The sequence below is a fragment of the Muscardinus avellanarius genome (genome assembly GCF_963383645.1).
Source record: "Muscardinus avellanarius genome assembly, chromosome: 19".
Classification (NCBI taxonomy): Eukaryota; Metazoa; Chordata; class Mammalia; order Rodentia; family Gliridae; genus Muscardinus; species Muscardinus avellanarius.
Genome location: NC_137805.1, coordinates 46,911,404 through 46,935,458, shown reverse-complemented (window position 1 = coordinate 46,935,458; position 24,055 = coordinate 46,911,404). Strand labels below are relative to the sequence as shown.

General features: G+C 51.9%; 1 protein-coding gene across 1 annotated transcript; it reads left to right on the top strand.

Moving 5' to 3' along the window:
• BPIFB4 (BPI fold containing family B member 4) lies at window positions 1–22,522 on the top strand (the record flags this gene model as incomplete). Its single annotated transcript, XM_080716288.1, has 16 exons — window positions 1–106; window positions 1,131–1,193; window positions 1,758–2,274; window positions 2,937–3,041; window positions 3,667–3,810; window positions 7,171–7,234; window positions 7,583–7,643; window positions 7,906–7,997; window positions 8,320–8,523; window positions 10,091–10,144; window positions 12,469–12,639; window positions 13,367–13,434; window positions 15,157–15,199; window positions 16,860–16,923; window positions 19,831–19,907; window positions 22,499–22,522. 16 exons carry the CDS (start codon window positions 1–3, stop codon window positions 22,520–22,522), a joined length of 1,857 nt encoding a protein of 618 aa, XP_080572414.1.
• Between the last annotated feature and the right edge of the window lie 1,533 nt (window positions 22,523–24,055).

Sequence of the window (24,055 nt, the reverse complement as noted above, 5' to 3'; positions counted from 1 at the left end):
ATGTGGACGGCGTGGTGTGTGGCCTCTCTGTTCCTGGCCGTTGTGTGTGGCGTCCGCCAAGAGACAAACACAGTCCTCAGGGTTACCAAAGACGTGCTGAGCAACGGTGAGTCCAGCCTGAAGGTGAGGGGCATGGCCGGTGGGGTGCCCGAGGGCCCTCCGCTGGCCAGCAGATTCCACATCTAGTGGCTGTGCAGCTTCTCCTCTTTGGGCCTTCATTTCCCCTTCTTTCAGTTGCCATTTCCTGGGCACATATTATGTGCCAGGCCCAGGCTGGGACTTCGTCCCCATCCTCTTGAGGCAATCCAGGGTAGTGACTAAGACCCTGGGCCCCAAAGCCAGCTTTCCTAGGCTTCAAATCCAGATCATATAACCTTAAATCCATAACTTGGGCGCACTGAGCCTCAGCCTTCCCACTGAAAAACAGGTGTAATTATCCCTGTCTCCAAGGACCCGCAATGAATTGGCCTTTTGAAGTCAGCACAGTTTCCGGTGCACAGAAGGCCCTCAAATGTGGAAGCCGAGCCAGGCATAGTCCCAGTACTTGGGAGGTTGAGATAGGATTGCAGGTTCGAGGCCAGCCTCGCCAATTTAGCAAGAGTGAGGCAACTCAGTGAGAGCCTGTTTCAAAATGGAAAGGGCTGCGGCGCAGCTCCGAGGTAGAATGCCCCTGGGCTCGACCCCAGCACCGCCACCGCAGCGGCACACATGGGAACGTTGTTACCTCCGTTCTTAGGTCTTTATGGTTTCACTTTCTCTAGCAAATTAGGACGCACCCCCCACCTCCACCACAGTCCCACCATGAGAATAAAAACAAGATTACCTCCCATCTGGTCTCTGAGTACCTCACAGATGCCAGTGTCTTTATCCATCAAACGGGCAACTGTTTTGGCCTGGACTATTCCCCAGGAATAGATCATGCATGAGGAAGAAATTTCTAAGCTCTAGAGTGTAGAGCCCTTGGAAGGAAGGGTGACAGAAACTCTACCAAAGGCTGAATGGGCCAGGGAGAAGCCGGGGCAGGCTGGCCGCGCCTGCAGGGGTCTTCCTGCCCCGCAGGGGCCTGCCTGGGAGCGGGGGCTGGAGGAGGGAGGGCAGGAGGGACTGACCCACACCTTTGCTCCCCGCAGCCATCTCGGGGACACTGCAGCAGAGCGATGCTCTCCACTCGGCCCTGAGAGAGGTGCCCGTGGGTAAAGCCGGTGGCGATGGTGGCGGGCCCTTCCTGGGGGGGCTGCTTGGTGGCAGCGGAGGCGGAGGTGGTGGAGGAGGTGGTCTTTTGGGGGGCCTGCTTGGTGGTGGGAGTGGAGGGGGTGGCGGTGACTTGTTGGGTGGAGGCTTACTGGGGGGCAGTGGCAGCAGTGGTGGGGGGCTGCTGGGGGGCACTGGTGGTGGGCTCCTGGGGGGCAGTAGCAGCAGTGGTGGTGGGCTGCTGGGGGGCACTGGTGGTGGGCTGCTGGGGGGCACTGGTGGTGGGCTGCTGGGGGGCAGTAGCAGCAGTCATGGGGGGCTGCTGGGGGGCACTGGTGGTGGGCTGCTGGGGGGCAGTAGCAGCAGTCATGGGGGGCTGCTGGGGGGCACTGGTGGTGGGCTGCTGGGGGGCAGTAGCAGCAGTCATGGGGGGCTGCTGGGGGGCAGTAGCAGCAGTCATGGGGGGCTGCTGGGGGGCACTGGTGGTGGGCTGCTGGGTGGAGGCAGTCTTCTGGGCGGTGGCCGACATCGCTATGATGACTACAGACGCGCTGAATTCCCCCGAGGTGTCGGTGGCGTTCCCTACAATGACTTCCATGTCCGGGAGCGTCCCCCCAAATATACCAACGGCAAACAGCTCGGTGGTAATTACAAATACGGTCTCATTGAGACCAACGACAACACCGCCCAGCTGGGAGGCAAATACCGCTACGGCGAGATCCTGGAATCAGACGGGAGCATCAGGGACCTCCGGAAGGAGGACTACCGCGCTGCCGAGAGCGCTTCCGGCGGCTACAGGGGCTACTCGCGGTACCGGTCGGCTGAGGGCGCGGCGCCCGGGCGCAGGTTTCGCCGGGAGCTGCGGCCTGGAGAAATCCCAGCTGGCGTAGCTACAGGAGCGCTGGGCCCGGGAGGGCTCCTGGGCACCGGGGGCATGCTGGCGGCCGATGGCATCCTTTCAGGCCAAGGCGGCCTTCTCGGTGGAGGTGGTCTCCTGGGTGACGGAGGACTCCTCGGAGGAGGCGGCGTGCTGGGAGTGCTCGGCGAGGGCGGCATCCTTAGCACCGTTCAAGGCATCACCGGGTGAGGAGGCCCCGTCCCCGTGCGGGCCCCAGGGGCTGCGAGCAGGCTGGAGCTGGGGAGCGTGGGTCTCTGGGGCCTGGCCCTGGACCCGAGGTCTGAGAGTCTCAAGTTACACAGCTCTACCTGTGACTATGGCCTGTGACGTGGAGCTATTTCTTTCATCTTTCTGAGCATCCATTTCCTCATCTGTAGAATGGTCATAGTAATATAAATGGGAAAAGCCCAAGGATTTCAAGTTAATATTCCATATATAGCATATTATATATGGTAATTTCATGTACATTATAATTCCAACCATGCCCAGGCTCCTCCTAATAGTCATTTAATTCAACCAATCTGTAGAGCTCTGGTAACACTGCGGACAGACCAGGAGTTAGTCCAGAGCAGGCACGTGCCTGTCTCCAGGGAGGGCAGCGGGAGGGAGTTCACAGGACCAGAATGAGCACAATGGGGGCACCTTGGCATGGAAGGTTTGCCGAAATGGCAAGAGCAGCCTCTGGGCAGCAGGATTATGGGTCACGGCTTTCCCTGACCCACCATCTGTGTTTTCCATGTTCTGTCCTTGAGGCCTGGTCTCTTTAGAGTCAGGAGGGGTCAACAGGGAGGATGCTCCCCAGGGCGGCGGTCACCATGGGCGACTTCACTGCTCTCTCCCCATGCAGGCTGCGCATCGTGGAGCTGACGCTCCCTCGCGTGTCTGTGCGGCTCCTGCCCGGTGTGGGTGTCTACCTGAGCTTGTACACGCGTGTGGCCATCAACGGGAAGAGGTGTGTGCCCTCGGCCCCAGGGGCCCTGACACTGTCCTCCTGGAAGAGCCGGGGCAAGCCACTTTCCCTTCCTGGCCTGGGCTCCGCGGCCACAGCAGGAAGACTAGAAAGCCCTGGGTTCCAACACAGAGCCTCCCTGTGGTCTTTGCTAGCTGTGAAGACAGCCATCATGGCGGCCCAGGTCTGGGAGGCTGGAGTAGGCGCAGCCTCTCTAAGGGCTAAGCCTTAGTGTTGCCATGGCCTGGAAGGAGACCGCCTCCTTTCCCAGGCTGTGGCCACAGACAGGAGACCTCTGGGGACAGTGTCCGCCAAGTGGAGGCCTCAGAGCTGGACTTAGCATTGGCCATCCCCATGGGGTGCAGTCATGCCTGCCACCAGGTGACTGCATGGTCACCTTAAAAACCAGGATTGATACGGACCCCTGTTCCAGTGTTGGCAGCTTTCATAGGCTTGGAGAATAGAGATTTGTCTAGGTGCCTTGAGGGACCAGGGACGCCTCCTGTCCTGGGACTCCCAGAGATAAGCAGGGGACGTTAACAGGACAGGAGCGGCCAGGGCCGAGGCCTGAGGCACAGGCTGGCGCCGGGCTGCGACTCATTGCCGCTGACACCGTGGTCTCCTCCAGTCTCATTGGCTTTCTGGACATCGCAGTGGAGGTGAACATCACTGCCAAGGTCCGGCTGACCATGGACCGCACAGGCTATCCGCGGCTGGTCATCGAGCGCTGTGACACCCTCCTGGGGGGCATCAAAGTCAAGCTGCTGCGAGGGTGAGTCCAGCGGCACCTGCCTTGTGGTGCCGCAGCAGTTTGCCTTGAGCAAACAAAATGGCCCTACACCCCTTCCCCCGGCCTGGGCAGCGAAGCGGCCGGCCTCAGCCCAGCCATCCTCTCTACTGTCCCTGGCCTGGCCTGGCTCTGGCTTGAAGGGAACTCAGCGCTGTGCCTTTGACCTTCAAAGTGGACTTCAAATGTGGGCTTCTGCAGCCAGGAGAGCAGTCAGGGCACAGCTCCGGTGTTGAGAAGACCGTGATCCACACGGATCAAGGAGTCGGTGGGGTCCACGTCTCAGCTCCCCTGTACCTTGCTGTTGACTTTGAGCAATTCTGTTGCCTACTCTGGACTCCTGCGTCTTCACTGCAGACAAGAAAAAGTCTTTCCCCTTGGGAACTGAGATAGCAAAGCAAAGCCGTAAGTTTAGGAATCCATGCCATATCGGGGGTTATGGTCCTCTGGAGTCCCAGCCTATGGAGACATTTCTCAACTGACAGTCCAAAGTGCTGTGGTCAGAAGGCGACATTTTTTTTTTCTTTTTCTATTTTACCTTTCCCACAAAGTGACCATGATCCCACCCTCGGTCCAGTGAGGTTTTAAGTGTCGGTGTACTGGCCAACACGCTGTCCCCGGGTGGCGGTCTTGGATGAGGGCGTACTGAGGATGTGTGGAGCAGAGTCACCCCACTCTCACTGAGAGACCCTCCTCCAGCCTCTGTGGCCAGGTCCGCCCCTTCTTCCTCCTGCTTACCAATTCCTCGGCCGGGGTCTCTGCTCTCGTCTTGTCTACACTCCAGGAGTAGAAAAACTCATCACGTAACTTGAACTCCACACTCTGACTCACGTGGGCTTCTCTGAGTCTTTGTTTCTGCTCTAGGATAGAATGAGGCAGAGGAAATCAGACCCTCAGGTCCAAAACATAGTAACTTTCCAGACTTTTTTTTTAAGTACTGGGGATAGAACCCAGGGGCATTCTACTTCTGAGCTACACCCCCAGCTCTATTTTTTATTCTTTATTTTGGAACAGGGTCTCACTAAGTTGCGGAGGGCCTCACTAAGTAGCTGAGGCTGGTCTCAAACAGCCTCCCAACTACTGGGATTACAAGCATGAGCCACCATATCCGGTTCAAAGAATGTATTTCTTAATGAAAATGTAAATTTTAAAGTCTAAGAGGAGCCGGTTATGGTGGCACATGCTTCTAATCCTATACTTGGGAGGCTGAGATAGGAGGGTCACAGGCTCGCGGCCAGCCTCAGCTACTTAGGCCTTCCATAATGTAGTGAGACCTGTTTCAAAATAAAGAATAAAAAATAGGGCTGGGGGTGGAGCTCAGAGGTAGAATGCCCCTGGGTTCATTCCATGGTACCACACACACAAAAAGAAAAATTGTGTGTGTGTGTGTGTGTGTGTGTGTGTGTGTGTGTGTGTGTTTACCGGTGATTGAACCCAGGGGCATTCCACCTCCAAGTTACATCCACATCCCTATTTTTATTTTGAAACAGGGTCTCACAGTTTGATGAGCGTCTCACTACTTGCTGAGGCTGTCCTCAAAACTGTGATCCTCCTGTCTTAGCCTCCCAAGTACTAGGATTACAAATGTGTGCCGCCACACCTGGCTTAAGAAACACATTTGACAATACATGGGTCAAAAATACTTTTGAGAGAAAAGGTCTCATCCTTTCCCACTGAGCCACCATGGTTCTTTGGTTCCGATTCTCCTTTCAACTTCTTTGTTTAAATGTGACTGTAGATTTCATTTCCTACCCCCCTCTCTAAGTGCCATTTTGCACTTTTCTTTTCTTTTTTTGTGGTGCTGGGGATTAAACCTAGGAGCATTCTACCTCTGAGCTGCACCCCAGCCCTATTTTTTACTTTTCTTTTTTTTAAAAAGAAAAAAAAAACAACAGGGTCTTGCTAAGTTGCTGACACTGGCAGCCTATGAGCCTGCAGTTCTCCTGTGGTGACCCCCTGAGCACTGGGATTAGAGGCGCACCCCACACCCCCAACACTTTGCTTCCCTCAGTTACTCTGCCAGGAGAGCGCGTGAGTCCACGCATCAGTGCGTCCTCGCTGTAGAGTCTTAGAGCTTCATATTATCCCATCGTCTGCCCGCCCAGCCCCCTCTGCGGGCATTTCAGTGCGTCTGATCTACTGCTCAGACGATGAGGAACTTCTTTTTTTTTGGTGGTACTGGGGTTCCTGGAAGCCCTTCTACCTCCGGGCTACACGCCCAGACCTATTTTTATATTTTTATTTGGAAACAGGGTCTCTTAAGCCAGCGCGGCTGGCTTCGAACCTGTGCGATCCTCCTGTCTCCGCCTCCCAAGCGTGGGGATTACAAGCGTGCGCCACCACGCCCGGCTGAGGATGAGTAATTTCTACAGACGTCTTTTCAGACATGACCCAATGTATCTGTCGGATAATTTCCCAGGGCCCTATTTTATTTTGTTTGGAAACAGGGTCTTGCTAGATTGCCGAGAGCCTCAGTAAGCTGCTGGGGCTGGCTGCAGACCTGCGATCCTCCAGTCTCAGCCTCCCAAGTGCTGGGGTTTCGGGCATGGCCACCACGCTGGCTCGTAGGGACGGCTTTAAGGGGTGGGTCCGTCAGACGCTTTTGCACTGGGGTGGGCATATTTCCCTCATCTCCTTGGCACTGCAGGGCCCCTGGAGACAAACACCAGCACGGCGCTGAGTCTGTCCACCTGCGTGTGCTGTATCTATCCACAGACCTTGTCTGTGCACTGGAGTCTGCTCCTCCTGGCTGGGAGGGCTGGTGAAGAGCTGAGTGGCGCTCTTAGAACTTGCTCTGGGCCATTTCTTTGCACTTCCATTTCCTCGTCTGTGAAATGGATCACGGCTTCTAATTCTTTTCCCACCAATAACTGGTCCATTAGTGTGGGCCATGAGAGCATATTTTATTGCCCACTATTTCTCCTTCTCTCCTTCCGCAGTTATTTGTTGAGCACCTAGTATGGTCTAGACACTGCAGTGTGTGCTTGGACAAAGCAGTGTGTTCATTTGCCCTCAGGAAGGTTGTGCGGAGCTGGGCAGATTGCCCTGTAGATGGCATGTGGGTAGAAGGGAAGGAGCTTTGCAGCTAAAACTCAGGAGCCCTCCAGCCCGGCCCAGGCTGCTGGGGAGCTTGAGTGGCTTTTGCCCTTGAATGAATGAATGAATGGATGGATGGCCAAGCTGTTTTCTGGCGGCCTGTCCAGTCAGGTCCAGGTGAATGTCTTCTGTATTTCCAGTACAGTGGTCCAGAGCCTACAGGTTCTCACTGCCCGAGCCTGGGCGCGGCCCCTGTGCCAACCCCTGCAGGGCTGGGTATCTGCTTTTCACCTCACCCTGTCTCTTTAGGCTTCTGCCCAACCTCGTGGACAACTTAGTAAACAGAGTCCTGGCCAACGTCCTCCCTGACTTGGTAAGAAAGCAACCAAAGGGGAGTGGGCTTCCCAGGGCCACTGTCCCCCTCAGGGACACATGGTGGTGCAGGGAATGGAGGGAGCCAGGTGCTGGGCACGTTCTTGGGGGTCTGGACAGGCCCCTGTGGAAGATGGAGGGACGGATGTGCAGTGGGTGTGGGACGGTGTGGGCCTCCCGTGGCTCCGGGTTCCACCCAGCTCGAGCTAGCTGCGCCCTCTCTGAAGCTGGCTCCCCTCTCTGAGTTGGGAGTTGTGGCGGCATCTCTCACGGGCTGTGGTGTGGGCGCGGGGCACTCCGTCTCTGCTCCCCACCATGTCACAGAATGCCATGACATCTTCCCCCACAGCTCTGCCCCATTGTGGACGTTGTGCTGGGTCTCGTCAACGACCAGCTGGGTCTCGTGGACTGTAAGTCCTTCCTGGTTTGTTCCATGTGGCCAAGTCTGCTAACAGCTGCTCAGGGCCCAGCCTGGAGGCACTGCCAACGGGGGGAGGAGAGCCTTTCCTCTTGCCCCAAACATCCCACTGGGGTTTGAACCCAAAACATCTCTGTCTTTGTGCCTGGAGCTGGAGCCTTGGCCCCACTCCCAGGGCCCGCCTTGGGCATGGTGGTGAGGTCTCTAGGTGGGTGGAGAGGAGATCGCCCCCTGACCTTCACCTCTGCCCGCAGCTCTGATTCCTCTGGGGATACTGGGGAGCGTCCAGTACACCTTCTCCAGCCTTCCCCTGGTGACCGGGGAGTTCCTAGAGCTGGACCTCAACGTGAGTGCTGGACTTTGGCCAGGGGAGGTGGCCTTGTCTCCAAGAGGCAGATGTAGGGCAGGCCGAGCTTCCTGGAGGAGGTGACTTGGACACAAGAGGAGAGCGGGGAGGGAGCAGCCTGTGGGGCTGGAGGGTGGCTGCAGGCCTGGCAAGCCCTGGTGGCTGCTGCAGAGGGCAGCTGAGGGGCAGAGGGGTGGAGGTGAGGTCAGAGATGCCCTGGGGCGGACACAGAGCACGGAAGGCCTTGGAGAGGACTCGGGTCTTGGCAAGTGGCCGTGAAGGGGTGCTCAGGTGTGGCAGGGATTCCTCTCTGCTCCTGCAGACTCTGGTTGGAGAGGCGGGAGGAGAGCTCATCGACTACCCGCTGGGGCGGCCAGCTGTGAATCCCAGGCCCATGATGCCGGAACTGCCCCCCATGGGCGACAACACCAACTCCCAGCTGGCCCTCTCTGCCAACTTCCTGGGCTCGGTGCTGACCCTGATGCAGAAGGAGAGGGCGCTGGACATCGACATCACTGACGGCATGGTGAGTCATGGCGGCCAGGTGAGCGGGCCCCGGCTCCCCAGATCCTCCTAGTCCCCACGGCCTCAGGAAAGTTGCCCCAAAGTGAGAGCTGTGGACCGTCTGCCCTGTGGCTCGTCTCAGCTCACAGATGTATGTTGGGAGGTGGACCCGGTGATGGGAGTGTGCTCCCCATTCAAGTCCTTTTTCATCTTTCAGTCTTTTTTTTTTTTTAAAGGACGGTATAATGCTTAAATTCTTTCCATTTTATAAATATTTATTCATAACTAATTAAAATATGTAAAAAAACACCTGAAGTGTGTACCACTTCAAACTCTCTTGAAAAAAATTAAGCCTTCAGAATAGCTGCAAAATAGTATATGTTCATATGTCCATCACCCACATTCACTGATTAATAGTTTATCACATTTGCATATATCCATCCATCTAGTCTCCCATCCTTCCATCCATCCATCCATCCATCCATCCATCCATCCATCCATTCATCCATCCACCAGCCCACCCATTCTTCTACCCGCCCACCCACACATCTATCTATCTATCTATCTATCTATCTATCTATCTATCTATCATCTATCTACCTTATCTATTTATCTATCTATCATCTATCTATCCTATCTGTTGAACAACTGGAGTTTGAGATATCATGAAATTTTGCTCCATGAACTCTACTGTATTTCTCCTAAGAACAAGGTGTTCTCCAAAACAAATACAAATTATGTCGATGTTGATCCCATTGAGAGGAAAGTCTTCATTTAGTACCAGTATATAGGCCTTGCAGTTTTAATTGCCCTTTCTTTAACCAAGAGAAAACAGACCACAGAGGGTCTGTGGCCAGAGCCCTCCACAGACGGCACACATCACAGCCTGGCTGCACATTTACTGCATTGGTCTTTGGTTTCTTTGCTTTCTGCCAAGTGGTACTGGCTTTCTTTCTTTCTTTCTTTCTTTCTTTCTTCTTTTATTATCTAGGTCAATTTATAGGAAAAAGTAAATCAGTTTAAAGGAAAATATGAGCTGAGTATGGTGGTACACACATGTAATCCGGTACATGGGAGGCCTGAGCCAGGAGGATTGCAGATTTGAGGCCAGCCTCAGCAACTTAGCAAGACTCTATTTCAAAATAAAAAGACTGGGAGTATAGCTTGGAGGTAGAATGCCCCACTACCAATAGATACATAAATAAAAACATGAAGTAATAAAAGAGCAGGTGCCTGAGGAACATGGCAGAAGCCTTGGGCTCAGCAGACACGGGTTATGCAAATGGCCCAGATGATTCTCCCCTGCTTGAATTCCATTTTTAGAGATGAAAGATTTGGGTCTTGCCTCCTCTTCCTTGGGTCAGGCCTGTGGTGCACTAAAGTGGCTGCCCTGTCCACTTAGCCATGAACGCGCCATGTGGCCGGAGCGGTGGCCACCGCTGGGTAGGCAGGCCCCCCAAGGGCTCACTAGGAAGGGGATCTGCCTCCTCTGGCTTCCCTGCGTGCGCGGGAGTCTAGTCTCTGTATTAGCAGCTCCTGTGTGTCCCCGTCGCCTCTGGACTCACACACCCCTTGTCCTTGTCCTGCAGTTTGAAGAGCTTCCTCCACTCACCACGTCCACGCTGGGAGCCCTGATTCCCAAGGTACGCAGGGCGCGTGTGTGTCTGCAGCCTCCCGGCCCCGGGTGGAGGAAGAGGCTCAGGAGCTGGGGTGGCTCTAACCTGCCCTGCTCCAGCGCAGTGCAGACGCAGGGCCAGGCCCCGTGGGGAGGGAGGTGAGAAGGTCCTGAGCCCTGGTGCAGGCCAATCTGTTTAGATCCAACCCCGGCCTAGCCCCTCCATTGCTTTGTGACTTTGGACAAGAGTCTTAACATCTCTGAGCCCATTTTTCTTCATTTGTCCAAAGATGCATGCTAACGCCTGCCCGCAGGTTCAGGTTCTCCGCGAGAGCAAGGGCGTGGTGCACAGGGCAGGCGCGCGTGGGGTGTGGGAGCTTAGGGGAAGAGCCAGATCTCTGGAGATGACAAACTGAGTTCAGTGCATCTCGGCCACGTTACCATAGGCAAATGGCCCTCAGCTGGAACCAGGCACAGAGCAGGTATTTGTTAAATGTTAAGGTTCTGGGTGAAATTTAAAGGAGGCCGGAGAGGAGCTGTCCAGAGAGATCAAACTCAGCGAAGCCACTGTCGCCCCCGTGTGGTTGGAAGCAGGATGGCAAAGCCCTGTTCTTCAGTGTCCTGAGCTGCTGCAGCTCTGGAGGCAGGTGGACCCTCATCACTGGGTCACTTCCTGTGCACACTGTGTTCACAGCTTTTGAAATCAATTCTTTAATTTGCTATAATTATCCTTATAATTATCCGGGACCAGAGGATAAGCACCCCAGTTTTCAGAGAGAGGTCTGTTTGTCTATAGACAGCTGGGCTAGAGCCAGGTCTCAGGCCTTGACATGGCTTCAGGTTGGCTGCAAGGGGTGCAATCTGGATACGGGGACATGTGGAGACCCAGCTGGGGCACGGTCACTGGGAGGGGCTTGATAAGCACTGGGGCAGGCACCCCAGGGCCTAGCTGCTGTGGGGGACAGTGTGACTTGGGAGGCACTGCTAATTCCTGGAGACTGTGTGTTCAAGTTGGGTAGGAGGTTGGGACACCAGGCCCAGGGAATCGTTCTGAATAATCTCCCTATCAAAAACCAATTTGTAAGCCAGGCGTGGTGGAACACGCTGGTAATCCCAGCATTTTGGAGGCTGAGACAGGAGGATTGAAAGTTTGTGGCCAGCCTCAGCAACTTAGTGAAGTCTTCAGCAGACCCTATTAAAAAAAAAATAGAGCTAGCCGGGCGTGGTGGCGCACGCTTGTAATCCTCGCGCTTGGGAGGCGGAGACAGGAGGATCGCGCAGGTTCGATGCCAGCCGCGCTGGTGTAAGAGACCCTGTTTCAAAAATATAAAATAGGTCTGGGAGTGTAGCCCAGAGGTAGAAGGGCTTCCAGGAACCCCAGTACCACTAAAAAAAAAAAAATAGAGCTAAGCTGGACATGGTGGCGCATACGTGTAATCCTAGCACTTGGGAGGCTGTGACAGGAGAATTGTGGTTTGCAGACAGCTTCTGCTACTTAGTAAGGCCCTTTGCAAATCAGTGAGCCCCTGTTTCAAAATAAATAATAAAAAGTAGGGCTGGGGGTATAGCTAGGAAGTAGAATGTCCTTGGGTTCTATCCCCAGTACCGAAAAAAAAAAAGGCCTGAGGGTGTATCTCAGAGGTAGAATGACCCTGGGTTCTATCCCCAGTACCACACAAAATATAGATGATAGATAGATGGTATCCCATAAAATTATTTTTTTGTAAACCAATTTTTTAATATATGACAAACTAGTCATTTGATAAAGTGTCTCTTTAGCAAATTAGCTTTGGAGTCTCAATCTGCAGTAAATAGGCTCAAGTCCCTCCCAAGGCAAGACCCAGCAATCCCAGGCAGGCAGTGCCTTGCTTTGGAACTCTCCCACCCCGGTTCCTGTTCTAGGAAGGGGGGCAAAGGACCGGGGCTCTGAGTCACATCACCCCGGGCCAGAGTCAGCTTTCCTGTTGGCCCTGGACAGCTTGCTTGACCTTTCCCTCTGGGCCTCAGTGTTCCTACCTGTGACCTGGAGGAAAATCATCACCACAAGTTGTGACAACAGAATGAAGTTAAGACTGCTCAGCCTCTGGTCCAGCACTCTCGGGAGACCCTACTCTTCTCAGTGCCAGCTTTGAGCATCTGTAGACGTCGGGCCCTGAGCCTCAGGCTCCGCAGCCCTGTCTGTTCTCACCTATGAGAGAGCTGGGAGGAGACAGCCCTCGCCCCGACTCCACAGAGGGCCGGTGGCTTTGCCTGGGTCTTCAGACACTCAGTGGAGACTTGTTTCTACATCTAGAGAGTGGCTGACAACCACCAGGGATCTCTGAATCCTTAGGGCCCTGCGCCTGTCCACAGGTGTTCCAGCAGTACCCTGAGTCCCGGCCACTCACCATCAGGATCCAGGTGCCACGGCCACCATCGGTGACGCTGCAGAAGGACAAGGCCCTGGTGCAGGTGTTCGCCACCGCTGAGGTCATGGTCTCCCAGCCCAACGATGTTGAGACCACCATCTGCCTCCTTGATGTGGTAAGTTTCTAGGGTGCAGGTGGCCTGCGGCTGGGCCTCCAGACGGAACCACATGGTCTCCTGAAGCTCCCAGTCCCCTTCAGATTCCCAGTCCCTGCCATAGTGACTACTTGCCCAGCTTTGGAGCCAGAGGATAGGGTTCCAGCTGTGTGAGCATGGGCAAGTCACTCCCTGTCTCTGGGCCTGGTTTTTCCTCTACTATATAGGGATGGTGGCAGGAAATTAACAAGATGCTCAGAGAGTACCTGATGTACTGTAAAGCTTCTGGGCCTTTCATGCCCTCTCCTAGGGGCAGACAGTTATGATTGGCAGTGATGATACCCAGTCCCATCTGCAATGGCTCAGCTAAAGCAAGTTTCAGAGGTGCGAACCACCCCCTTCCCTTCTCTGGGGCATCTTAGGAAACATGGCAACCAAAGATCCGTGACATTCGACTTCCTGGGAAATGTTCATTCAGCTCTTGCTGTAACTTCTTTGCAAACAACAGTTAATGTTGGCCATTTATTATTCACAACTCCTTCCCTCCAGAGGAGGCGAGACCTAATATGGCGAGTATTATCGTGAGTCTCATGCTTATTAACAGAGGCAGGGCGAAGGCCTCAGGGAGCGAGACGCTATGCTCAAGGTCAAGGAGGCAGTGGGCTACACCTGCACGCAGGGAGCCCTGGTGAGTGCGGCCAGCAGGATGGAGAGCTGTTTCATTCTCCCGTGTCCTCCTTCTCTCCAGGACACAGACCTTTTGACATCATTTTCTGTGGAAGGGGACAAACTCATGATCGATGCCAAGCTGGACAAGTAAGGGGCTTTGCTGCCATGGGCTCCTACTCCTCAGAAAGGCGTGTTTGGTGCTGCTATGGCCCGGCTGACTCACAAAGGGACTAGCAGTCTCCTGTGCAACTATCAGGGCGTGTCAGTCCAAAAGACTCTGAAGGCAAAAATGGTCAGTGTGTCTGTCAACAGCACTGGTGGGGGCCAGCCAGGGTGGTGAAGCCATAAACGGAACAGAAGGCGTACTGCCAACAACCATGGCGGTGATGATAACCATGGTGTGGGCGATGATGGTGATCTAGGCTCTGTTCCGATGTTCTGGGTCCTTTGTGTGGACCTGCCTATGGGTTTGCAATATCAAGGATATTATTGTTCCTTTTTTTGGTATTAAGGATTAAATCCAGAGGTATTCTACCTCCAAGATACACCCCCCAGACCAATTTTTTATTTCTCACTTGGAAACCCGGTCTCAGTAGGTTACCGAGAGCCTCCCTAAGTTGCAGAGTTTGGTTTTGAACCTGTGATCCTCTTCTCCCAGCCTCCCAAGTACTAGGATTACAAGCATGTGCCAAAGCCTAGCTGAATCTTGAATTTTAAAGATGAGAAAATTAGGGCTTAGAGACATGGATTTACTTACTTGGGACTATACAGCAAGTACAGAGAGAGGCTGGGAGCCAGGTCGATGTGAGCTGCTGCATTGAATGGTTGCAAGCACTGGCTTTGGAGTCCAGCAATGTGGGCTTAAGTCCTGATGTGACTAGGAACTAGCTGTTGAACCACTGACTGCCTTGATGCCTGCCGAGTGACTTCCCCTCTGAGGCTCAGTTTCCTCATCTGAAAACAAGGATAATAGTCCATACTCTGTAAGAGTCATAAACTTAATAACTATTATTTATTGGATATATTTTATGTACCAGGCAATTAAGCTAAATTATTATTAGATTAATATCAAGATTAATGAGATCATATATAAATTTTCAACATGTGCCGAAGTCATTGGATGTTTTTCTTGGTACAACATATACTTTATTAAGCCTAACAAGGGCGATACTCTTAAGATGGTACCAGTCAGATCCATCCAAGAATTTAGGAGGTGGCGACATTCAGCCTGATGCCCAGATGAGAAGAAGGTGCTGCCATGTGAGGACCATCAGGCTGAATGGTGTTTGCAAACTTTGCAGAGAGGAAAGAAGTTCAGTATTGTGGAGTGGAGAGGTATGAGAGAGGGCTGTGCATGAAAACCAGAAGGCTGCATGCACAGGCCTCCTTCTGAGAATAGCACAGTTGCTAAGAGCACAAGCTCATGGCATGAGTACAGGGTGTCCCTCCCTCTCTCTGTGGCCATGACAACTTACCTGGAGCCTCAGGTCACCTCTTCACAGGGTCACTGTGAGCGAGGTGGTGACAGTCATTGTCCGCAGGGCACTGGCTAAGCATCACACATGCTCTAAGAGCTTTACATGAACCCCGTTTAGTCGTAGGGGCAACTCACTAGGGCCCGGGGGGAAGCACCCAGCTAAAGTTACACAGACAGTGGGCAGCAAAGCCATGATATGATTGAGCCTTGCCTACCTGGTGGGTAAAGCCCTTAGCGTCATGCCTGGCACATGATTACTGCTCAGTATAAGGGGACCAGCATTGTTCCCACTAACTGCCCAGGACAAGGGGCTTTCAGAGGATATGGTGGAGGGCTTCGGAGAGTCAGTCAAAATGAGAGCGTCTTTAATGGGCTATTTTCTTTATCTGCAGGGCCAGCCTCAACCTCAGAACCTCAAATGTGGGCAACTTTGATGTAAGTACCACACTCAGGCCCCAGGACGTGCTCCCCTGGGAATGGAGCCCCCAAATCTCCTGGGAATGGAATCCTTGTGAAGCTGGCTGGGCTCGGCCAGGTTGTGAATTCTAAAAGGTTGACATTGGTGCCCCCAGGCCTCGTTTTACAGATGGAGAAACTGAGGCCCACATAGTGAATGAGGGGCAGATGCAAACCCACAGCTCCTGCTACCTGGCCAGCTGTGCTGTTGTAACGGTTCCCAGGGTCCCATATCCCTCTACTTCAGGGTGAGGCGGCTGTGGGGGCAGCCACGTCCCTTCCTCCTGGAGTTAGGAGGCCACTGAGTTTGGGGTTGAATCCCCAGTAACACACACACATGCACGCATGCACGCACGCACACCCTTGTCTCATTTAATCTTCACAACACTCTTATGACTTAGGTACTGTTAGTAGCCATGTTTTCCAAATAAGGAAGCTAAAGTCAGGACGGAAGTGAAGCCATCTGTCCAGGTGACAGTCAGTACGAGGCTGCAGAGGGCAGTGAGTCCCACGCTTGGCACACAGATCTCTGTGACAAGGATTTAATGTAAGGGGCTCACGTTTGATCTTCACAGAAGCACTATGAGCTAAGGACTAGGCATTCTCATTTTGAGATATGGAAGCCAAGGTTCAGAGAACTAAGGGGCACTATACAGTGGTCTCTCGTTATCCACAGGGACTGGTGCCAGGACCTCCTTAGGCACCAAAGTCCTTGGATGCTCAAGTCCTATATATACGATAGTGTAGTATTTGCATAGAACCTACTGACATCGTCCTGTATACTCTGAATTATCTCAAGATTCCTTGTGATACCCAATGCTATGCAGATGTTATATAAATACATTTGTGCCACATAAGGACATTTTGGTCCTTGACAAACCACATATACCATGATGGTCTGATTACATCTCCTGGTGACACTGCATCCATCTTAGCTCACCAAGCAGTCTATGATGTTCAAGAAACAAAATGCCCAGTGAGTGACATGGTTCTCAGTTGCTAAGTGATACAAGACTATGGTTATTATACTGTATTACTGAGGGTGTAATGACAAAAATAGTTTGTACATATTAAGTACAGATGAAATTTTATTTTCAAATATTTTTGACATGCAGTTGGTTAAATCCACAGATAACCGTGTGACTCCTGGATCCTTGAGGCAGGGTGCTGCCTGCCCTGCCCATGATCCCCACCACATCCTTGCAAACTGACCCATTTTACAGCCAGGGAAGCCGAGGGTCGGAGGCGAAGGAGTCTGCCTAGGCTGAGCTGGACAGGACCCTAGGGTGTTGGCTACAGGGCTCAAGGGCTTCCCCGATGACATCGTGTCCTCAGGACAGGCTCTGGTCTCTGCCATACTTGAGTTCCCCCACCAGGGAAGAGCAAGGCCTCCCTTGGTCCTTGCCTCCCTGGGGTTTTGGACCAGGGCTTGCCTCTTACCTGTGCAGTGAGCACGTAGACCAGGTGCCCATGGAGCTGGCAGCTAAGCGGTCTGTCCCATGGGCTCTGCTTGCCAGAACTCCTGAACCATTCCAAACCAGCTCTGGTTCTTCATTATGGACCACAGGGACAGGTCTCAGGGGCCCTTTGGAGAAGGGGAGCCCCCTGCCTGGGCTCAGTCCTCATCTTTTACCTGCAGGTGGGCCTCATGGAGGTGCTGGTCGAGAAGATATTTGACCTGGCATTTCTGCCCGCAATGAATGGTGAGATGGATGCCTGTATCTCCTCAGTGTCTGTGGCATAGGGGCGCAGTGACTACCGGTCTGTTGAGCCTGTACGATGTACAGCCATAGTATCTCAGAAGTGTTTCTGAGGACTTCCTTCGAAGCTCATTGAAGCAAATGTTCTTGGGGTTTTTAAAAAATTAATTAATTTTTAAGATTTATTCTAGTTAACAAATAATCATTGTGTATATTTATGGGGTACAATATAATGTTGTCCCCCAGGGGTCCACTGGCTTACTTATTTACTTCTTTCTTGCTTAGCCGACTGCTTTGTTTTTCTGATTTCTTATGAAAATTATATATATGCAAATTTTAGCAAGTTTAGAACAAGCCTGCCATGGTGGCGCACACCTGTAATCCCAATACTTGGGAGGCTGAGACAGGAGGATCATAGGTTTGAGACCAGTGTATGGTAAATTAGGGAAATCCTGTTCAAACTAAAAAGGTCTGGGTGTGTAGTTCAGATGTAGAATGCCCCTGGGTTCAATTCCCAGTATCCCAGAACCAAAATTTTAAACATATATATATATATATATATATATATATATATATATATACACATACATATATATATTATACTGGAGATGGAATCCAGGGGCAGTCTACTTCTGAGCTACATCCCCAGCCCTTTTTTTTTATTTTTTATTTTGAAACAGGGTCTCACTGAGTTGCAAAGGGTCTCACTAGCTGAAGCTGCCCTCGAACTGTGAACCTCCTGTCTCAGCCTCCCAAATGCTGGGATTACAAACATGTGCCACCAAGCCTGGCTTTGTCTTTTTTTTTTAATATGGCCAAGATTCATTCTTTCTTTCTTTCTTTCTTTCTTTCTTTCTTTCTCTCTTTCTTTCTTTCTTTCTTTCTTTCTTTCTTTCTTTCTTTCTTCTTTCTTTCTTATACTGGGGATTGAACTCAGAGAGGGATTCTGCCTCCAAACTATACATACAGCCCCTTAAAATTTTTTTTTTGTTGTTGTTGTTTTGAAATAAGGCTTCACCTAGGTTACTGAGAGTCTTGCTAAATTGCTGAAGGCCTTGAACCTACGATCCTCCTGTTTCAGCCTTCCAAAAACTGGGATTACAGGAGTGAGTGTACCACCGTGTCTGGCTTACTGACTTCTTTTTAAATGTGATGTTTTTAACCACACAGGGACTATATGAATATTCTTATTATAGAAAGTTTAGTTAGTGCAGCTAAAGCTAAAATTGTCCTCACCAGTGTCTCCAACCTCCTAACCCAGACAGAATCTGTTCCCTGGGCTGCTGTGTTGTCAGTGAGATTTTCATGTCCCACTTCATAAATAGAACAGACTGAGTGTCTGAAGAATGTGACTGGGACGCTGTTTGTCACCTGGAGGCTGGGAGCCTATTCTGACCGGGGACCTCAGCCCCAAACCCCCTCTCCCCACTCCTGCTTCACCAGAGGGAGGACGGAGAGGGCTGACATGTTTCAACAGACGCCACCTACAACAGCAGCTCCAGATGTCACCTCCAGGCTCTCATAAAAGAATTTGCCAGTCTTCAGCCAGGCATGGTAGCACATGCCTATAATCTCAGTACTTGGGAGGCTGAAACAGGAGGATCACAGGTTCAAGGCCAGCCTCAGCAACTTAGTGAGGCTGTCAGCAACTTAGCATGACCCTGTTCTAAAATAAAAATTAAAATGAAATAGGGCTGAGGGTGTAGCTCAGAGGTAGAAAGTCCTCCAGCAAAAGACACACACACACACACACACACACACACACACACACACACAGTAAATATATTTTAAAAATAAAAGGGAGAAAGAAAGAGCCAATAGAGAGACACCGATGTCAAACATACCCTTATTTGGAGACCCATCATCAGAGGAGGCCATGTGTTGACATCAGGGAAAGAGCTGGTCCCAAAGCAGGAGACACTCCCCTGCGAGGGCGACTGGGGTCAGGATCTGGGCTGGCTGACCTGGGGACGAGACCCTGAGGCCCGAGACCGGGCTGGTGTGCACGTGGAGGAAGCCTTTCATCTCACTGAAATGCAATTTGTCACTTTCAAAAGTGAGAAATTGACTAAATGCTTGACTCTCAAGTTGAGTTCGATAAAACATAGCCCACAAAATACTCTGAGAAAAGGGTTCTATGACACGCACGACTGGGAGATGCTGAGGGTAGATGCAGTGTCCCTGGCTCTCTGACAAGCCCTGCTGGGGTGAAGAAGTCTACTACCCTCACTTAATCTGCGCCCCCCAACCTTCCATTACTCCCTCCCTCCCCCCTTTGCTATATTTTCCCTTCTTTCTTTCTAGAACATTGTCAGGAATTCTACTCAGGCTCTGTCAATCTAAAAGCAGGCTCCAAAGCCTGCAGCGGTCATTTGTTGGGCGTCCATGTGTCTTTCCATTCCTTCCACATCTGTCCTGACTGCTGCTGCTCTGCGGCCTGCACGGAGCCCACCCCGATGGCAGACGCGCAGAGAATGGATATTTTGTGTTTTCTCTAGTGGAGGAGTTCGGGCTGGGGTGGGTGTGCTGGTTGCCTGAGGCTGAAGACTGCTTGCAGCCGGGCATGGTGGCGCACGCTTGTAATCCCCGCGCTTGGGAGGCAGAGACAGGAGAATCACGCAGGTTCGAAGCCAGCCGCGCAGGCTGGCTTAGGAGACCCTGTTTCCAAATAAAAATGTAAAAATAGGTCTGGGAGTGTAGCCCGGAGGTAGAAGGGCTTCCAGGAACCCCAGTACCACCACCCCAAAAAAAGAAGAATGCTTGCAGAGCAGGTGACATCAGAACCTAGTCCCAGGAGAGGCTCAGATGAACCAGGGTCTGTGCTTTGGCTAGAGGCACAAAGAAACGACCAGTCTGTTCGCATATCCAGTGAGGCAGCCGTGCTGACCATTTTTGAAATTTATTTTTCAGCTGTGCTAGGTTCTGGTGTCCCTCTTCCCAAAATTCTCAACATCGACTTCAGCAACGCAGACATTGATGTCCTGGAGGTAAGGGAAGATCCATTCTGGTTCCTCTCTCTGCCCTTTGTGTTTAACATTAGACATGGCAAAAGGTCAGGTGACAGCTGGGAAAAGAAGAGAAGGGGCGGGCCATAGGAAGAGAAGGGGCGGGGCACTCCCTCAAAGTGGAGTGAGGCCTGTGGCAACAAGGAACAGGGCTGTTGAAAAGCCATAGAGGAGTGACCTCTTTTCCAGCCCTGGGGAAGCTGAAGCTGGTGGATTGTAGGTTCGAAGCCAGCCTCAGCAACTTAGTGAACCCTGTTGCCAAACCAAAAATAGGGCTCAGAAGTAGAATACCCGTGGGTTCAAACTTTAGTAACACACTTAACACACACACACACACACACACACACACACACACACACCCTTATAGGAAGGAGGCTGAGATAGGAGGATTGGAGGTTCGAGGACAGCCAGCCTCAGCAACTTAGTAAGACTCTGTTTCAAAATGAGAAAATAAAAAAAGGTTGGGAATATAGTTAAGAGATAGAATGCCCCTGGCTTCCATCCCCAGTATCTCCTACTGAAAAAGAAAAAATCCTTAAAGGAAAGTTTTACACCCACAACCCAGTGAGTCTTCACTGCAGATGTCATTGCCCTGCCGTCCAGATGGGACAGCTGAGGCTCAGAGCAGGCATGTCCAAAGAGGAAGTGTGATGTCATTTGCTGAGCACCTACTGTGTGCCAGACACTTTGCGAGGTGCCAGAATATAGTAGTGAACAAGTATAGTCTTGGCCCTTGCAAAGCTCCCCAGCTCAGGGGGAACACAAGACTTTGAGCAAACATTCCTCAAGGAATTAGCTACTTGCAATGATGGCAGATGCCTTGAAATTAAAACAAAAGGGTTCTTGTTGTCACTACAAAAGCCACATGTACTCAGCATCTCAAATTTGGAAAATATAGAAAAAAGTTGAACCAGCACCTGTGAATCCTCCTAGATATATATGCAACCCAGAAATGATCCTTAGGACATTTTTTTTCTTCTGTTTTCATTCTGATCTTTCTCGAGTTTTCTTTTCAAACATGGCTTTGACAGGGCGTCAGCAGAGCACTGAATCTAAAGAGTGAGGGTTTGGGAGCCAACAGCCTGGGTTCAAATCCTGACTCTGCTAGTTTCAGCTGTGTGACCCTGGGCAAGCAACTTAACTTCTCTGAGCCTCAGCTTTCTCCTCTTAAGAAGAGGCGACTCAGCTGGGCGTGGTGGCACATGCTTGTAATCCCAGCATTCGGGAGGCTGAGACTGGAGGATCGCAGTTTGCGGACAGCCTCAGCTGCTTAGGGAGGCACTCTGCAATGCAGTGAGACCCTGTTTCAAAATAAAGAATAAAAAATAGGGCAGGGGGTGTAGCTCGGAGGTCAGATTCCTCTGGGTTCCATCCCCAGACCCCCCCCCACACACACACACAAAAAAAAATAAGTAAAAAATAAAAAGAGGCGACTCACATGGGCCTACTTTTAGGATAAAGTGAGACTCTGGCCCTGACAGGCCCTGTGTGTGACAAGCGCCCAGGGGTTGGTCAGCATCGCTAGTATAAACACTATCATAGAGAGCACTGCGGGGAGCATCTTAATACCTAAGAGTTTGTGGATTCAGGGTTTAGTTCTTGGAACGTGCACCCAGCAATGGAACGAGTGGGCCTCTACCCCGCCTCAGCTGGTGGCAGCAGTGCCCATCGCCCGGGGAGCAGCCCCACCATGCTAGAGGGTCAGGCCAGGGAGGTGACGGCGCCGGGCTGGGCAGCGTGGGCAGGGGCGCCGATGCAGGGCCTCAGTCCCCCATCTAATGATGAGAACAACAACGACCATTGGTGGAGTTTGCAGTGAGAAATCAAGGGACCACGTTTTATTACTGTTATCACTTATTACCACTCATTTAGACGAAGGGCCAGGACACAGGAACGGGCCTGGCACACGCTCGTTGCCACCAGCGTTAACACCTTCCTCGCGATTCCCCATTTGCTCTGGGTACCCTTTGTCACTAATAAATATCTCCTGGGGAGATAATCTGAAACCATATAGCTGTCCAGTGTGCGTTTCTCGCTGTGCCTTCTCCCAGCGACCTTGGCTTTCAATGGCTCCCGCCTGAAACAATTACTAGTGCTGTGTTTGACTTGCGGTGATTTTCTAGAATTCCTTTATGTTTATCAGTTGAGATTCTTCTGCAGGGAAGAGATGTGTCCTGCTCATTTATTTATTTATTTCTATCAGTACAGACTCAAGGATATCTACTTTGTTCTTTGAGATGTTACTTTTATTATTTATTTTGTTGTAGAATTTTCCTATGTTATTTACTGGCACATTATGATTATATGAATTTTTTAAATTATGGGAAGTGCGTTTTGGAAGACTGCAGAGTGGAACTCAAGCCAATTCTCTTAATTGAGGGTGCGAGGTGGGGGTGGAGAAGGAGATGTGGCAAAGTCCTACCCAAGTCCCTCACACAGGGCAAAATCCTGGCAGCCGGGTCACCCAGGCCCACACGCCTACCGCACCGTGGCTCAGCACTGCCTGCGGGCACGGGCCATCCCCGGGCAGGACAGCCCAGCTGCTCACGCACTTCTCTCTTCTGCCCTCACAGGACCTTCTGGTGCTGAGCGCATGAGAGACAGAGGCAGAGATGTTGTCAGAAGAAGCCAGAGCCAGCCCCAGAGAGCTTGGCCTGGACATAGTCGCTGGCCCTGAGTCCCTTCAGTCTCCACGACAGATCTCTCCAAGCTTCTCCACCTCCAGAGAAAGGATCCAGCCACTGGCAAACAATGCCGTGCACAGTCAGCGCCCCAGGCGCGAGGCCGCCTTTTGCACAGGGCCTTGGGACTTCATGCCGAGTGTCTTTTGCCTTCAATAAAAGATTCCCTTTCCCTGCACTGGGGCAAGACTCCATGAAGGACCCTCTCCTGGGTCTGGGTGTTTTTCTTCCCTCCTCAGCTGTACCTGGGCACCTTAGAGCTGGAGCTGCATCGGGCTGGAGGATGGTTCAGTCTGTGACTGGAAAATGTCCCGTGCAAGCCAGGCGCAGTGGTACACATCCTTAACCCCGGTACTTGAAGGCTGAGACAGGAGGATGGCCGTTTTAAGGCCAGCCTCGATAACTTAGCAAGACCCTGTTTCACTGAAAAAAAGGGTTGTAGCTCAAAGGTAGAATGCCCCTGGGCTTAACCACCAGCCAAAAACAAAACACAAAAAACAAAAACAAGGTCAGCCGCCTCTGAGGATCTATCAGCTGAGCAGGGGTGGGAGGGGCGTTGAGTCAGTTCTCGTGCATTAGTCCCACACCCTCCTTAGCCGATCCCTTTGCCTTGGTTTCCCCCACATTCCTCAGCACACAGGGAAGGTCAGGATTCAAGAGCAATAAGTTCAACCTCAGAAGACAAAGCCAGGTATGGTAGTGCACATCTATAATTCCAGTCCTTGGAGGCTGAGACAGGAGGATTGTGAGTTCAAGGCCAGCCTCAACAACTTAAGACTCTCAGCAACCTAGCAAGAATCTTTCAAAACAAACAAACAAAAAAGGGCTGGGAGTGCAGCTCTGAGGTAGAATGCCCTTGGGTTCAATCTCCACTATTAAATAAAATAAAAAATTTAAAAATTAAAAATAATCTGGAGACTTCACTCTGCAGAGGGATTGTCACAGTCTAACTCTTATGTGTCATGTGACCAGGGTCCCTCTCCTTCATGTCTCTCAGCTACCCTCTCCTGTCCTCTCCTGTCCTCTAGTTTCTCAGCTGTGACTTGTCCAGGGCCAGAAGTGTGGGTGAGTAGGTCCCAGGCCCCAGCGGAGAAGTAAAAAGGGCTAAAACAGAAAGAGGATCCTCTCCTGCCTCATCCTCCTGTGAGCTCAGACCCGCCGAGCTTGCTGGTGAACCCTGTACAAATATTTTGGGACTTGACCTCACTTAACCACACGAACACATCACAGGGACACACTAGGATGGCCTGATTTTGTAGATGGGGAAATCGAGGCCCTGACAAGTCTGAGAAGTGTAGTGGCTTGCCCAATGTCACACAGTTGGGGTTTAAATGAACCTGATATTGTAAAGACCCGTCACGTTGCTACCTCTGGCCATAAGCTGCAGGGGACCCCAGGTTGTACAGTTCTCAGAGGAAGGAGCCGAGTGTGGAGAATCCACACTAGCCC